This window comes from Hydra viridissima, unplaced genomic scaffold (assembly GCF_058129835.1).
Source record: "Hydra viridissima isolate aposymbiotic clone 2 unplaced genomic scaffold, HvirCarnegie_v1 scaffold_2, whole genome shotgun sequence".
In the NCBI taxonomy this organism is placed as follows: Eukaryota; Metazoa; Cnidaria; class Hydrozoa; order Anthoathecata; family Hydridae; genus Hydra; species Hydra viridissima.
Genome location: NW_028324301.1, coordinates 7,137,672 through 7,154,113, shown reverse-complemented (window position 1 = coordinate 7,154,113; position 16,442 = coordinate 7,137,672). Strand labels below are relative to the sequence as shown.

The window sequence follows — 16,442 nt, the reverse complement described above, 5'->3', positions numbered from 1 at the left end:
GTAATTTTTTTTAATGGTGAACTATAAACATACTTATTACAGGGTATGTCAAAATTACCAACACTCAAAAAAAATTTGGGAAGTTTTCCAGATTTCTCATTTTTTTTGAAAGTAACAATGATTATTGAATATATATTAATAGAAAAAAGAGTTAAGAAAACAGTTGTAAAAAAAAAAACAGTTTAAAAAAAAAACAGTTAAGAAAAATAGTTAAGAAAACAGTTAAGAAAAATATTTAAAAAATAGTTTGGTTTATGTTATGCTTCAAGATGTACGATGAATGAGTCTGCGGTGGCAAGCAAGTAGAAGACATCGAGATTATCCCATGCTAAGATAAACGTTTTCATCAACGAATTGATGTTTGTGTGAGATTTTTCACAGGCTTTAACCTCGTTAACGCTCTATACCAATTAATCCACTGGACTTAGTAAAACTAAAGTAGGTACTTTAAGGTACTTTGTTTCATTTGTTATATTTACTAATTTAACATTTATATTAGTGTTAAAAATATTTGTGTCAAGTTTTAAGTCTTTCCGTCAAATCTTTAGAGCTGAGAAAGAATTAAAACCGTCTTGAAAGTGAAAATTTCCAACTCAAAGCTCAAACGAGTTTAGTTTACAAATCTCTCCTGGCTAATTGTTGACGTCTAAGAAGATTTTACCCATTTTAAATGATATAGATTGCATTGTATTACATTATATTACTTTCTTGGAGTAACTGGTTTATCTGTTTCTTTCGATGGAAGTTATTTTAACAAAGAGCGCAATTGTTTTAGTTCCTCTTGAAGATCGTTATTTAAATCAGTTGAATAAAACTCAACAAATAATTATATTGACTCTGTTGCTGCAGTGTTGTTGCTATCACTATATAAAAGCAAATAACTTCGCTCAATTTCTGAATAGGCTTATATTCTTCCGCTCAAATCACTGACGAGTGCGCCAACTATCATATGAAAAGTGTCAATCTTCAGCTTGTCATTGCCTGTCAAAACAGCTGCAGGTTCATTACAGTCACCTGCTTTACGATCTGAGCTCCTTGCTCGTTTTTCTTTAAAGTTCTAACTTTTTACTGCAGAAATAATTTGCTGGGTCATTACATTGCTCAATATTATTTATCTGAAAAGTTAGAAATTCCAATAGTGAATTTAAGAGAAATATGACTGTACCAAGATCTATTGATTTTGATTGAAGAAATTTTAAAAAAATTGAGAGACATCAGTAAAAAATTGATACCAAACTGAAAAATAACAGACCTTAAAAAAAAAATAGGCTTGACGCAAATGGTCCAGTTGCGCAGTAGTTAATCTGGGATAAGACTTAAGGGAAGTAATTTATTAAAAGCAATTAAGTTCAGGAATTATTAGATGATTTAATATGCCATAGTTTTTTTAATGCCCGAAATAACTCCCTTGACACAATTAAATTATTAATAATTTACTGTGTCAAGGGAGTATGAATTTTAATTATTCGATTTCATTACCATATTCAAAAGATGTATATTTGTAAAGGAACATCTTTGTATATTCAAAAGTTGTATATACGCAAAAGATGTATATTCATCATGAATATTCGCAATATTTTTGTATATTCATCATGTACCCAGCGAACATTGACAGACGGGTACCATATGGTTTTTAACTGGGCTTACGGGAACGGGATTTAGAAGGGTTTGTGTTCTGGTTTCCAGACGGGTCCCTTACGGTTGAAAAATTAAGCAAAAATAGTAATATGGGCCGCATGTGGTGTTTTTAAGGGCTAAGAAAACTGGGATTTTTACGGGTTTCCCATTAGGGACCCATCTGGTGAAAGTAATATGCGGAAAAATCTATGCAATCACACCATTATCGCCATTTGCAACTTACCTTGGGCAAAAAAGTTTTTACAATATAACGTATAAATTAAAGTTATAATCGTTTTCTCGTTTTATGCTTTTTTATGAAACTCTATATAAAAAGTTGTTATAACTATTTTTATTTTTTATACATAAATTTTTCTCTTTTTCTTTCTTTAGTAAAAAGTTGAAAATTTTACAAAGTCTTTAAAGAATTCATTAATATTTACGTTTATGAAAAGTAACGCCACAAGGAAATGCATATAATATTAAAAAGTTGACGTGAGGGTTTTCATTATTGTCTTACTTCCTTGTGGCATATATTCTTAGAATCATGAATGGTTTTTGAAGACCATTGAACGTTTTTCTGTAAATCCAAAAGTGCAATTTAGTAATATTTTATTCCTATATAAAGGAGATTGCGGAGTATGGATTTTTTCTACTTTCGTTTACATTTTGTAGCAGAGTAACTTACTGTGTAATTTCTGTACTGTGTTACTGAGTAAGATGTATGCAAATGTTGCATTCGATGAAGAAAACAATACCGATTACGTACCACTAATTTGGTTAGTGAATGCTATGAGTGAAAATGTGTTATCAATAATTTCCTCTAGAAAATCTACAGATTTTTATTGGCCTCGCTGGACAAATATGAAAAAAATAGACTTAGCTAAATCAATATGTCAAGAACCTGAGGTTGGATGGCTTAGGTTTTCAGGAAGAATTTTGTCAACTGCAGGTAGTTTATATAATATTCTCAAAGATAGTAAAGTAATAATTTTGATAATTTTTTATAAATTTATTTAAGCATTTAATCATAATTATTGAAATTTGAAAATGAAATTTTGATACATCAATAATTATCATAAGTACTTTTTAAAATTTAGACACAGAATCTGAAGCAAAAGAAAAATGCAGATATGCAGAAGATACCTCAAATGTTGATGAAGTATATCAAAACCAAAAAAATAGGTATATAAAGTTACATAATTTTAATTTAACATACAAAAGTTGTTTATGTTAGTGTTACTCCGCTTATGTTTATGTAACTGGCTTAAAACTTGTACATTTATGAATCATTAAAATTTTTAAAAAAATAATAATACTTTTGATATTTTGCCAATCCTTTAGAGATAATCAAGAAAAGCCTTTTGAGAAAAGTGATTAAGATATTGTTTTAATACTTGTTTTAATAATTGTTATCTATTATAATGTTAGGTTCCAATTAAATATTTGTCATTTACAGATTGCATAAAAATTTTTATGTATATTATAGCTTCCATTGTCAAGGTTTTTCTGTAGGAGAAAATTTTAATTTTTTATAATATTTTATAGTATATATATATATATATATATGATATATCAAAGGGAATAGATAGATATCTAGGCTTAGAAAATGTCAGAATTAAGCGAGCTCTAAGTATGTATAGAGTGTTCAAGGGGAATCGAAAATCTGTCCGATTTAATAAAAGTCTGACTTATTAAGGGTTCAACTTAACATATATATATATATATATATATATATATATATATATATATATATATATATATATATATATATATATATATATATATATATATATATATATATATATATATATATATAATTTAGAGCCTTTAACATTACTTGCAGGTTCTTGTGCTAAAAGGGAATGTGGTGTGCATTGATATGAAACCAATTTACTTCTTTAACCCCCTTGAATGTTTAAATTATTGTATCATATCCCCTAACTGCCTTCTTTTTTCTTGATTTTGTAGATTGAGATAAGTTAGACAGGCTTTTATATATATGAATAAATAAATAATAAATACATGGGTTTACCCACAGCTACTGTGTTTTGCCAGAAGTTGGCAAAACACTTGCTCAGCTGTACAGCAAGTTAAACAAAACTAGAAATTTTAATAATCAAGAGTTTTCTGGTGGAAGAGTTCTCCATTCACCATTAAATATGATTTTAGTTTCTCATTAAAAATAGTTGTGTTTTTTTTTATACTGATGGTATTTAGAAGTTTATTCCAAAGTTTAAGACCATACTGAGATAATGCTTGATTGCTGAAATGATTATTGTATTTTGTTTCTTTTATTTTTAGTGTTCTTTCTGACATAGAGTATTGAATTAAATTGCATAACGACCTTAGTGCTTCCTGTTTAATAGATTTCTGCATTATTAAAACGACCTTGAAATATATTATTTCTCTAATTTTTAGCCAATGCAAGTTGTTATATTCTTTGTTATTTACTTGAGTTTCTATTCTAGTGTTAAATTTTGCTGCACAATTCTGAGCAGTCTTGCTGCACAATTCTGAACAGACTGCAGTTTTTTTTAATAGTGTCTTATCAATTCCAAAGTAGAGGGAGTTACAATAATATAGTTGTGAAAATAATAATGAACATACTATGGTGCACAGATCTTTATGGGATAAGAGTTGTTTTATTTTGGGTATTTTTCTCATTATATTGTAACAGTTTTTAACAATCTTATTTATTTGTGTTTTTAAAGATAATTGATTGTCGAGTATCACATCTAGACTTTTTGCGGAATCAACAAATCAAATGCATTTCTTGTTAACAAAAGTACCCTTAATAATGATATCTTTTTGAATGTTAGGTGGTGCCATAATTAATATTTTTGTTTTTGATTGGTTTATGATGATTCACACATCCATTTAAAAATGTATTCAAGACATTTTGGTATATCCACAACTAGATATTAAAGAGATTTGGACCCAGGACTGTACCTTGGGCTGCTCCATATTTGACATTTTGGTTAGATGAACATGAATTACCAATTTTAACTTTTTGGGTATGGTTAACTAAAAAAGTTCAAATAATCATTGGCTAGTTTAAGTAAAAGTGTTTCAGTCGAATGATGTTGTTTGTAGATAAGTGTTTTTACTAATTTATAAATATATATATGGGCCATGGCATGACATTTTAGTGGGGGACCGAAGTACCAATAAAATCTAAAATACTTTTTAAGTTCTTAGTGAGAAAAAATATTATATGAGGTCCTTTTGAAAAAATCAAGGGGGTCTTTGTCCCCACCCACCCCCACCCTCCGTCGTTGTGGTTATTGTATATATATAGTGTGTGTGTGTGTGTATATATATATATATATATATATATATATATATATATATATATATATATATATATATATATATATATATATATATGTATATATATGTTTATTTATTTAAAAATATATACAATATCAATATAAAATTATAATTTATTTATCAGTAACTAAAGGAATGTTATACATTTACTATCACAACAATTTTTTATCTGAAGAGTGTTGAGTAGAGAGTTTTATAATATATTAAATGAATAAAACCAGGTGTGTTACCTATAAAATTTCAGACTAACAGTTAAATTTTATTTTTTACAGCTTATATTGAAACAAGAAAAAGCTTCGAAACGAGAATAAAACGATGGAAAAGCTTCCAATTCGCGAAACAACCGTGAAATCAGATGATACGCGATTAAAGAATGGTTAAAAATTCTCTCAATTTTGACACTGTAATTTTAATTGTTATTTTGTTTGAAACAAACAGTCAAATCATATACAGTTTTATTTTATCTGTAAATTGTAAACGTAGATTTTCAAGATTTGCAATTGGCAAACTTTGTGGGAACTATACGGGTAACCCAGCGGGCATACCCATATGGGTCCCAGAGGAAAACCGCGGCCAAGATCCGGCGGGTTCCCGATGGGTTTCCCATATGGGTCCCAGTTGCAAACCCAAATGGGCCCCTTATGGTTTTAAAGTATGGGATATGACTGGGACCCATACGGGATACCCAGCGGGCATACCCATATGGGCCCCATATGGAAACCGCGGCCAAGATCCGGCGGGATACCGTTGGTCTACCCATACGGGACCCAGTTGCAGACCCGTATGGGCCCCGTACGGTACCCGTCTGTCAATGTTGGCTGGGTATACTCGCAAAAGAATATTTTTTCGTTCATACGAATAACATTAAGTCAAACGAATATTCATTCAAAAAATATTCGAACGAAACAATATTTTTTTCAAATATTATTTAACTTAATTTAAAAGTAAATATTCGTACCTGCCTAATCATAACTTTCGTGTATTCTTTTTTTAGGATGAGGAGTTTGCATTATATTCCTTATTTTTTGGTTGTTTTTAAGTAAGTTTTTAATTAGTTATCACAGTTGTGATAATTGATTAATAACAGGGCCAGGCTGTGTTCATCTAAATAAATCACATGGTCAGGCCGCGTTTCCCCGATGCTACTAAATAAAGTGAAGTAAATTTCACGAATTTTGAAGGTCAAAGTTATGAAAACTTTGCTTTAATCACTGTCAGAGTAGATTATTTAGATTTAGATTATTAGTGGATTATTGTCAGAGTAGATTATTAGTAGATTATTGTCAGAGTAGTTTATTCCAATTTTTGGTTCAACGAATCTTCCATTATGAAATTTGTCACGTTAAAGTACTGTATAAATCTTTCCAGAAACATTTTTACTTAGAAAGTAGCCGATGATTGCAGCATAGGTGGTTTATCGAAAAATATTTAAAACTAAAGCACGCGTTGTTGATTTCTGGATGCAAAGTCTTTACAGATAACTTGATAGCTTTCTTTAAATTAACGAACAGCAAATTATCTTTTACATAGATTTGCCCGTGTGAAATAGCTTCAACATAAATATCTTCAAACTCGAGGAAATATTTCCAAAAGTTTTTGAAACACTTCCAATAAGCTTTCCAATTCGTTTAATTAAGTTATTAGTCACTTGGATCAATTTTAATTCTCATCAACGGTAATAATTTGCAAATGATTGAAACTCAAAGTTTCTGCACACGAATCCCTTAATCAAAAAAAGCAGCTGTACCTTTTTTTGCCGTTCCGAATTTCGATGTAAAAATTTGATTCAGTGGAGACTAATGTTATTTGCAACACAATTTAAAAAACTATTTTTCTAACAATTTTAAAGTGTTTTATTTTTAGTCATATAATATAAAAATAATTGAAGACCGTTTTTTCAAAAGGGATATAAGTCACATTTTAAATATTTTGAAAAAACTAAAAAAAATTAATAATCTATTTAAACTTTCAACAAATAAAAATTTTTCTTTTTGTAAGCGGTAGTTTATTGTGATTTTCATAAAAATAATTTTACAATTAAAATTTTTCTTTTTTTGAAGTATACTTATAACGGGTTAAAATGTAAGAAGTTTTTCAAAAAGGGCATAAGTCCACATTTTTTTAGAGAAAAATAAGTATTTGTGACAAAATTATGTTTTAAATTGTTTGCGAATTAAGTTTATTTGGATGGACTTACAAATTTGTAACGTAAGTTCTTAAAACACACCTAATATTTTGACCACCTCATCCCTTGTTACATGATAAGTAAGACCCTCTCTGTGATTTTTCTTTTTTTGTAAAAATTTAAAATTCATACGTACGCTGTTTAAAAAATAAAAAACTGTTGTTTTATGCCAGAAATATGTTTAATGGAGATTTGAAAAGCGAAAATATTTTAAACGTTTTTCGATGGTTTTCAGCCATACCAGTTCAAAGCATGCTGCAGATCAGTTTTTTTATTTTCATAAAAATACTAAATTGAGTTAATCAAACATTGGTTAAAGAGTTTTTAAGGAATTCAAGATGCCTATGATATAATTAAATTGTTTAATTAAACATTTTTGTTTTAATTCAAAATTTTACCAATAATTACCATCTGAATTAATTTACTGATACTCCCTTCAGCAGAGACGTCATTAATGTATGAACCCTTAATGTTTGGGACAAAAAATTATTTGAATGGATTTAATATTATATTCTTTTAGTACATATTTTTAGACAATCTCATTTTAAGACAACAATAGAGAACATTTTATAATACAAAAAAACAAAACAAAAGTTTAGTAAAATTATTTTATTAAGTTTAAACAAACGGTTCATTTTCATCAAACTCATCAACATCATTCTGCATTACTCCCTCAATACCATCAAGAATACAGGCATAGAAGTCCTTTGCATCATATGGTACCTCAAAGAAAGCCATTAACTTTTTTACATCTGCTTTCTTTTCCTTTTTGACTTTGTTTTCTAATGGTCTTGGTATTGCTTCAGTCATTTTTGCAAATAACTGTCCTTTTTTTTAATAAAGAACTAACTAGACAAGGCTCTGCAGAATATGCACTTTGCACTTCGATTTTCTTTTGAGAGTAAATTATAATTTTCTGATCTCTCATTGGAAATGGCTTTTTTTTTTTAAGAATCTGTTTAGCCATTTTTTGGTAATCTTTAAGAAACCAATCTTCTCCTAGTTTTTGCACTGCTCCATGCTCTGAAAATATTTTGTAATATTCCAGAGGAGAAAGAATGGTTTCTTTTTTGCGTACCACTTTTTCTATACGCCCAAAAACTCGATCAGGAGGTAAAAAACTATGACCCCTGATTGGAAAAAAATGTTTAACAGCATTAAACATAACACTCGTTTCCACAAAATTTTTCAAACAACACAAAACAACAAAGTTTTTGTTCTGTGATGAACAAGCATCAGAAAATAAATGTAGATCTAATTTCACTTTAGCTCCTCTTTCTGTAATTAAATCTTTTTCCAACTTAGACAAATAGTGAACCAGGGCTGAAGAAACTTCATTAGATCCTCTACCACTCTGAGTTTCCAACCAGGTATAAATAAAAATGTTATCTTTGTTTTGTACTATTTGATCATGTCGAACAAATGTTAAATTATAGAGCCAAATTTGTCGAGCATAAAATACTTCACTAACACTTAATTTAGGAAGTGGTTGGTTTTGTTGCATGTCAAAGCACACTTTAATGACATTTTCATTTTTCTCTTTCATAAGAGAGTAGAATTTTTTTGCTCTTAATTTGTGCAGACGATATTTAGCAAACTCTTCTCCCTTTAACTTTGTATCAAATGTTTTTCTTATCAACTTCTTTTGTGCTTCACAAAAAGAACAGATATCTGTTCTTGGGTTTCCAAATCCAACATTAAACTTTGTGTAAAAAATGTTTTTAAATTTAGAAAGTGATGAAATACCCATATTTTCTTGGTTTCTATGAAGTTTCCAGTTTCTCCATAACTTTACAACATTTAATTCAGGTGAAAGGTACACTCTAACACTTTTCCCTCTCCCATAGTGTGAAACAACCTTTATATTGACTTATAAAATTCACTATTGAATTGGTGATTTCTTTATCACCTATCATTTGTCTAAATCCTCCGCGTTTTTCAGGTCTCAGACACCCATTTTTAGAGTAATATTCTATAAGATTATGCAATCTTTTTATTCCAACACATGTTATGGAAAGAAATGTTTTTTTACAAACTGGAACTGTTTTACAACTTCTGTCAGCAATACTGTAGTTTATTGAATGTTTTCTCAAACAAAAATATTCATTCCTTGGCCTGTGTCTTTTAACTTGAGTTAATTTAACAAACTTCAGAAGAAAATTATCCTGTTTAACTTTTAATTCTTCATTGTACAGCTTCTGGAAAAAACCTAAATAAAATTTTGGTATGTCAATATTGATATAATAAAGAATTATTTGTATTTTAAATTCATAGTATAGATTGAAACTCATAGCTAACTATAATAATTCTGAACTAACAAAAGTGGCTAGTGTAATACAACTGAGCTCACCAACAATATCCAGGTTGCCAAGATTGCCTGCTTTACATCTTTTGTTGTTGTGCCTACAAGCTATGACAGGTAATTTTCCAAGAGATGAATATCTCTGGCGTTTTTTCTCTCCTGTTTTGCTTATTTTCGATCTTTTCCGACCATGTCCAGGGGTTAGAGAGAAAGAAAATATTTCCAGTTCTGAATCTATTATTTTAGATACCATTTTTAGATAAAATTTGTTACGGAAGTTGCTACTGCGCAAGCGTGAACTTAAGTTTTTGCTATACTTTTTTCTAATGCTGGGGGACTTATGCCCTTTTGAAAAAACTTGGTGATTTTAATATTGAAAGTAAAGTGGATAAATAATTTTCTATCCATGTTATTATAGTTAGATTTGTTCCATTTACACTATAGAATCCAAAAGTAAAAAAAACTCGATTTCAGCAAAAATGGACTTATATCCCTTTTGAAAAAACGCTCTTCAATTGGGGGGGGGGGAAAAAAAATCATATTTGTACTATCGCAACTTTCCCCTTTTGAAAATAACCACTATTTCATCTATTAAAACGTTATAAACAAATATGTTGCTTATATTAAATAATAATTTCTCTATATAATATATCCACTGATAGCTCAGTTGGTAGAGCGGGAGACTGTAGATTGTTCAAGGCCGTAATCTCTAGGTCGCTGGTTCGAATCCGGCTCGGTGGAGAAATTTTATCCGTGAAAAATAAATTTTATTAGGGCAATTTTAATTGGTAAATTCATAATTGACTAATAAAATTATAACTAATTTTAGAAATTTCCTGCAACCATTTTAACATATATAAGTTACAAATCTTTTTAAGCATATTTCATTACACCAAATAAGTGTTGTTTTTTTAGATAAAAACTAAACTATTCCAAAATCCCTAAACTCATAGTTATTTTAAACCAAAACGTCTTGTTGAAATAGACGATATTTGATAACTCTAAAAACGCTAAGCGCGCGAAGGGATTATGGTATATGTTTGGGGCTTTAAAAATAAGCGATACAGAGTCTACGAGATTCTTAACTGCAGTTAGTTGTTTTTAATTACAGATTTATTTAATACAGTTGTGAAATGGGTAGAAATGATCACTGTGCTGTATATGGTTGTGCAAATAGTCGAAATAAACGTAAGTAAAAAATAAAAGTCATATTGATAAATATGTTCGTACTTATACTGGATTACAAAATGAACTTTTTGAATGACTTCATAAGCGCATTGATCATGAAGCAAAAAAGTTACATTATAATCAAAAATCTACTCAAAAACACAGAATTAATCGCAAAGTAAACTTAAAAACAGCTATGTTTTTAGTCCTTGTTAAATTACGACTAGGGCTTATAGATAGTGACTTGGCATTTAGATTCAAAATATCACAATTTCTAGTGTCAAGCATTTTAAATACTTGGATACCTTTTATGTCTACAGTACTCAAAGAATTCATATATTGGCGAACCAAAGAAGAAACTAAAAATGCTTATCCAAAATGCTTCGAGACGTTTCCCAATGCGATTGGCATAATAGATTGTACTGAAGGAGCAATAGAGATCACTAGTTTAGCTAAAGCTCAGGCCCAAACCTATTCAACATATAAATCCAAGAATACCTGGAAGGTTTTAATTTGTATAACTCCCATTGGTACTGTTTCTTTTATTTCAAAGGCATATGGAGGTAATGCATCAGATCGATTTATTACTGAAAAATGTGGTATCTTGGGTAAAATTTTACCTGGTGATTCCTTAAGGGCAGACAAAGGATTTAATATTAGTGATTTGCTAATTGGGAAGGGGTCACAGCTTGTTATTCCTCCTTTTTTAAAAGATAAAGGAAAATTCTCGAAAAGAAATACCACAAAAACCTCTAATGTTGCTAAGGCACGTATTCATGTGGAAAGAGCAATTTCCAGAATAAAAAAATATCGTATATTGCAATGTGTTTATCTTTTAAAAAGAAAAAACCAGCTTTAAAACATTTTGACAATTTGCAGCGCTTTAACTATTTTAACTCCTCCATTGGTATCTCTTTAAACTACCTGCTATCAATTTAATTAACACATGTAATAAGTTTGATTATTTGTAATAATATATTTGTCTGTCTTTTTTAATACATTTAAAAAAATGAAATATTTTACTTCCTTTGCTGTAAGCGAGAAATAAAAAAATTATAATAGTCAAATGGATACAAATTTTGGTTCTGTTTTGCAATGCATTTTTTCCATTAAAGTTGTAATATATATATTAAGATTGTCTTAATAATAACTTTTAATTATTATTGTTATTTATTACAATATAAAAATACAAATTTTTAATTAAGTGGCCTTACCTTTTTTTAATTATAATAAATTATAATAAAAAGAGAAAATAATACAATGTACAAATAAAATTGTTGCTAAAAGAAGAAAACGGTACACCTAGCAAATTTGTTAAATAGGTTAGTTTATAGTTAAATTATAATTTAATTATAGTTAGTTTTTAGTTAAATAGAAAAATTTGCAGGTGCTTCAGTCCAACCATTTTTTAAATTTTGAGGATTGGAAATTTGTACTGAAACATTTTCAATATAAAGTTTTTTAAAAATATCTTGATTTATCTCATGAAGTTCTTCTCGTACATCAGTAGCTGTTACTGGAAGATTCATGTTAAACGCACCAAGTTGATCACAAGGGTTTGCTTGTTCCTACTTCTATTTATACCACAATCACCTAAATAATCTTGAGGCTTTAGTATGGTTCGCTTCTCAAACTTTGGATTTTCTTTTTGTGGAATTTGTATGATTGGATCTTTTGGTATTTGTAAATGTCCATTATCATCCAACACAAATTTTGAGGAGGAATTAGAACTTGACGCTATTTTGTTCCAAACGTAAATAACTTTTCCTAATACTTTTTCTTTACTTAAATTACTAAAACCATGATAGTTGTTAGAGAATTTAAAAAAATATTTGAGATCTCTAAGCTTCCATTTAGAAAAATGAATACTTTTTTCGAATTTTAACCCGTTTTTAGCAAACTTGTTCATCAAAACCTTCAGTAAATCACCATATTCATTTTCAATACAATTTGGCTCCATTACAATTTGACTCCAAAAAACTCAAAGTTTAAAATAATAAAAATGTCAATTCTTGATGTAGGGTAAGGTTGCCAATATTGTACCCCCTAAGACAAAATTTAAAAATGTAGGCAATCTACTGAGTAGAAACCTGGATTTTCAATTGGATTTCATAATTTAGGGACTGTTTGTTGTAAACATGTTTAAAAAGCTCAAAATTTAAAAAGCGTTAAGCCTCGAAGAATCAAACTAAAAAAATAGCGCTAAGAGTACAATTAAGGAAACTAGATCCTTAATTGTACCGTTGTCATCCGATATTGTACCACTTTCTTGATTTCAATTACTTTACAGCTTTGCAACTATTTTATGATTTTAGATTTAAGGGATTTAAAGAACTGACTAAAAGGAATGGTTTTTATAAAATCAGCAATTGGAAATATTTTACCAATGGGTAAGCTAAGATTAAAATAGTGGAGGAAGGTAGATATTAAAGATAGTTATACTAAATAATGTAAAACAATATATACTATATCTGTTTTAAAAACAACCACACTAAATATTGTAAAATAAAATACATAAAAACATTATTTTTGGAAAAAGTTTCAGATATATTGTGTCTGTTTTTGATTAACACCTGCACAGTCAACATGACACCAGCCTTGACATATTGGTAAAACTGAACTAGAGAGTGCATCTTTTTAAGGACTGCTTGTCAATACAAGAGTAATACTGAAATTTTTCTTTTTTGGCTTAAGTGGTGAAGTTCGTTTTGTAAGTATGGATATTTCTCAAATTGGAATCTCAAAAGGAATTTGTTAAACTTTACACGCATTTTTAGCGGTCAGAATGGTTGCGTCGGTACAATTAAGGATATGCCTTGAGGTACAATTTACGCAACTAATCTGACATTCAGTTAGTTAAAAAATTTGACAACTAAAAATAAGATATTTTAAATTCTAGGTATTTATTTTGAATTTAGATAAATTATGCTTTAACATAAATACACTGAACAAATCATATCTTCTGCTTTTTTTAGTGAAATACGCTTAGCCATAAAAACCTAAAATAAGAAATCTCCAATAACAAACCAACAAGAGCTTACTCTGGCCTTAATACAGTTGGATGACAAAAAAAAACAGTTGACTACTTAATTTCATTCAGCAAAGATAAAAAATAAATTAAAAAATTTCTTGTGGGTTGTAAAAATAACGAGTTATGTTAAAAGTACAATATAGGCATCGGTACAATATTAGCAACCTTACCCTATATTAAGTTGTATATTATATATTATATTAGAATTGTCGTCCTATTATGAAAAGTTGTTCAACGCAATGCCAATTGTATACTTTGATTTGTTATCCCCAGATCGATCCCACAATGCATATTGAAAGAAATATAAAAAAGTTATCAAATATCGTCTATTGATTGAAAATGAGATTTTACCTCAGTTCGTAATTAAAGGGTGGGCAACTTGGAACTAACTGATTTAAAATACCTATAGATTTCGTATTTTTAAAATTTTGTATTGCTTCTATTCAACATTCAACAGAAAGCAAAATACTGTCAAGCATTTTTTTACCGTAACTGCTCTCAGTTTAAGCATGATATGAAGCTTAATAATCCGTTTTGAGGAGCGAGTTGTAGTACCATCAACTGGGTATAATTTGGACAACAGATGTAACTTTGATTAAAAATGTAAATTTAGTTTTAGAAAGTTTGATAACCATGACATTTAACAATTAAAGCGTCAATAAAAACTCGTCAATTTCAATGCCACGGCTGTCATACTTGTTAATACTAAGTCCGCTTTTACGTCGTAAGTTACCCTTGCTGCCCAAGTATACCCGGTTAACAGCATGTGATGTGCCATAAACAAACTTCAAACGACCTGTCAGTAATGATCGAATTGAACGACTATTATATAATACAAACGACCTGTCAGTAATGATCGAAATGATAGATTAAACATTAGAAACTTTATACAATGTGTCTTTTAACGTACGAGTTTTAGGCTGTATATATGAAAATCATGCAACAATTGTTCAACATTCAATCCACATGCCGCAAATTTAGGGAACAATTTAAAAGAAAAGTGCACGTTTGTTAATGCTTGGAATAACTTGTTAAACTCAAAATTGTTTCAATTTCCACTATTCGATTTTCTCGAGTTTGAAGATAGGATTTTACGTTAAGCTATTTTACTGCGCAATGTCCATGGAAAAGATGAGTTGCTTCCCGTTCATTTAAAGAACGCTTTCAAGTTATCTGCAATGAAATTGCATCAAGAAAATAACAAAGTGTGCTTTCAGCTTTAAATATTTTCCATGAAACCATCTTTGTTGCAATCATCAGCTACTTTCAAAACAAAACTGCATGACTTTTCAAAAGTAAAATTTAACACAAATAAAAGCATAAGGAATGCTACCGATAAAAAGAAATGCTACTGATAGAAAGAGTTTGAATAAATGATGAGCAAAAAAGTACAATTTAATTGATGCTTGTGCCCAAATACACCTTGCCTGTGCAAATATACAATGCCTTAAAAATACAATAAAAGGTACCGTCAGTCTGAAAGCAAATTTATTTTCAAAAGAATACAAGTTTGTAAGCTAAATTTTGATTTTTGTTAAGTTTCTGCTTAGTTCAAAGCTCTGAAAAGATATTATGAATTAGATGTCATCAGGGCTGTTCTAACAAACTAGGTGCCCGTAGGCTAGTAATAATAATGCACTGCTTTTCATGGCGAAATACACGAAAAAGTCAATATATTACCTTCAAATACATATAAAACTCATTCAAAACTCAAATAACTTGTATGAGTAAAAAAAAACAACTTTATAAAGAAACATATAATGTGTTGAACTCCTAGGTACCAAATTTATACCAATATATCAGTTTAGTACTAATTATAAATTATTTCCCAGCTTTTTCTCAAGAAAACCGGTCAATTATATCACGCGTATTTAAATTGCTAAATAAATCACCAAACAACTTACAAGTTGTTTGTTAAACCTCAAAAAACTTAAATGAGTTTTCAATAACAATTTAAGTGTTATTGTAAAACTCATATTTTATAAACATGAGGTGGTTGCCAATTATGAAAAGTTCTTTTAGCAGCCACCTGTCGCCTTACGATTTTGTTTAATTGTTTTTGAAGAAGTATTCTAGCGGCAATCTTGAACCTGAACTTCCAAAAGAACTTTCAAACAAGTTTTGGTGTATCCTGACTAATTAACTGATACTTCTTTAGCATCTTAATTCTACAGTTAAACTTGGAAATGTATGGTACCAAAATACAGTTTTATCGTATGCAGTTATGAAGTTGGAAATGATATTTTATTTGACAATTGAACAAGTTAGATGCGGAACCTTGGTTTGGTTCTGCTCGATTCGGTTATGCATGTCAGTATTTTTACAGAAATTTCAGCTTTGTTAAAACATTTTTGTTTCGGTTAAGAAACCTCTAAACCTCTAAACATATTCTTTAGAATATCTTTTAAGGATATTTTTTCCCCTACAGTTTTCACAACTATATATATATATATATATATATATATATACATATACATATATATATATATATATTCGTAGTTTGTAAAAATACTGCGTACTATGTATAAATCTTCGTAGTTCTTAAAAATACTGTTTCTTCCTATGCATTTCTCGAATACTCACCGTAATATGAATTGAAAAACAATTTGTTAATAAATAAAGTTAAATATATATTATTAAACTCGAATAATTGTAACCACCGATAGCTCAGTTGGCAGAGCGGGAGACTGTAGATATAAATTAAACCGTAATCTCTAGGTCGCTGGTTCAAATCCGGCTCGGTGGACATTTTGAAAATATTCCTCTTAATTTATTGCACTATGTTAAATAATTGTTGCAGCAATTCC

At 29.3% G+C, this 16,442-nt stretch overlaps 3 protein-coding genes, 2 non-coding genes and 1 pseudogene across 7 annotated transcripts; 4 read left to right on the top strand and 2 right to left on the bottom strand.

Moving 5' to 3' along the window:
- Positions 1–133: 133 nt before the first annotated feature.
- On the top strand, positions 134–5,384 carry LOC149891722 (uncharacterized). 3 transcript variants are annotated; one of them, XM_090077562.1, is made up of 5 exons: positions 134–438; positions 549–2,569; positions 2,718–2,802; positions 2,962–2,990; positions 5,223–5,384. In XM_090077562.1, the coding sequence occupies exons 2-5, from the start codon at positions 2,338–2,340 to the stop codon at positions 5,297–5,299; spliced, it is 423 nt and encodes a 140-aa protein (XP_089933688.1). In that variant the 5' UTR covers positions 134–438; positions 549–2,337; the 3' UTR covers positions 5,300–5,384. The 3 variants fall into 3 exon arrangements, with proteins under 3 accessions (XP_089933688.1, XP_089933690.1, XP_089933689.1); XM_090077564.1 differs by lacking the exon at positions 2,962–2,990 and having other exon boundaries at positions 5,223–5,350; XM_090077563.1 differs by lacking the exons at positions 2,962–2,990; positions 5,223–5,384 and adding an exon at positions 3,464–3,512.
- A 1,849-nt stretch (positions 5,385–7,233) lies between these two features.
- On the bottom strand, positions 7,234–9,725 carry LOC149891721 (uncharacterized). Its single transcript, XM_090079837.1, has 2 exons — positions 9,486–9,725; positions 7,234–9,344 (listed from the first exon to the last, which is right to left on the bottom strand). Exon 2 carries the CDS (start codon positions 8,883–8,885, stop codon positions 7,938–7,940), a length of 948 nt encoding a protein of 315 aa, XP_089935963.1. The 5' UTR covers positions 8,886–9,344; positions 9,486–9,725; the 3' UTR covers positions 7,234–7,937.
- Positions 9,726–10,089: 364 nt separating this feature from the next.
- Positions 10,090–10,178, top strand: Trnay-gua (transfer RNA tyrosine (anticodon GUA)). The gene is given in 2 exon segments: positions 10,090–10,126; positions 10,143–10,178. It is a non-coding gene; the product is annotated as a tRNA-Tyr (tRNA).
- A 313-nt stretch (positions 10,179–10,491) lies between these two features.
- LOC149891719 (uncharacterized) lies at positions 10,492–11,508 on the top strand. Its single transcript, XM_090079984.1, has one exon. The coding sequence runs from the start codon at positions 10,801–10,803 to the stop codon at positions 11,461–11,463; it is 663 nt and encodes a 220-aa protein (XP_089936110.1). The 5' UTR covers positions 10,492–10,800; the 3' UTR covers positions 11,464–11,508.
- A 370-nt stretch (positions 11,509–11,878) lies between these two features.
- Positions 11,879–12,564, bottom strand: LOC149891718 (uncharacterized; annotated as a pseudogene).
- A 3,727-nt stretch (positions 12,565–16,291) lies between these two features.
- Trnay-gua (transfer RNA tyrosine (anticodon GUA)) lies at positions 16,292–16,381 on the top strand. Its single transcript is given in 2 exon segments — positions 16,292–16,328; positions 16,346–16,381. It is a non-coding gene; the product is annotated as a tRNA-Tyr (tRNA).
- Positions 16,382–16,442: the final 61 nt, after the last annotated feature.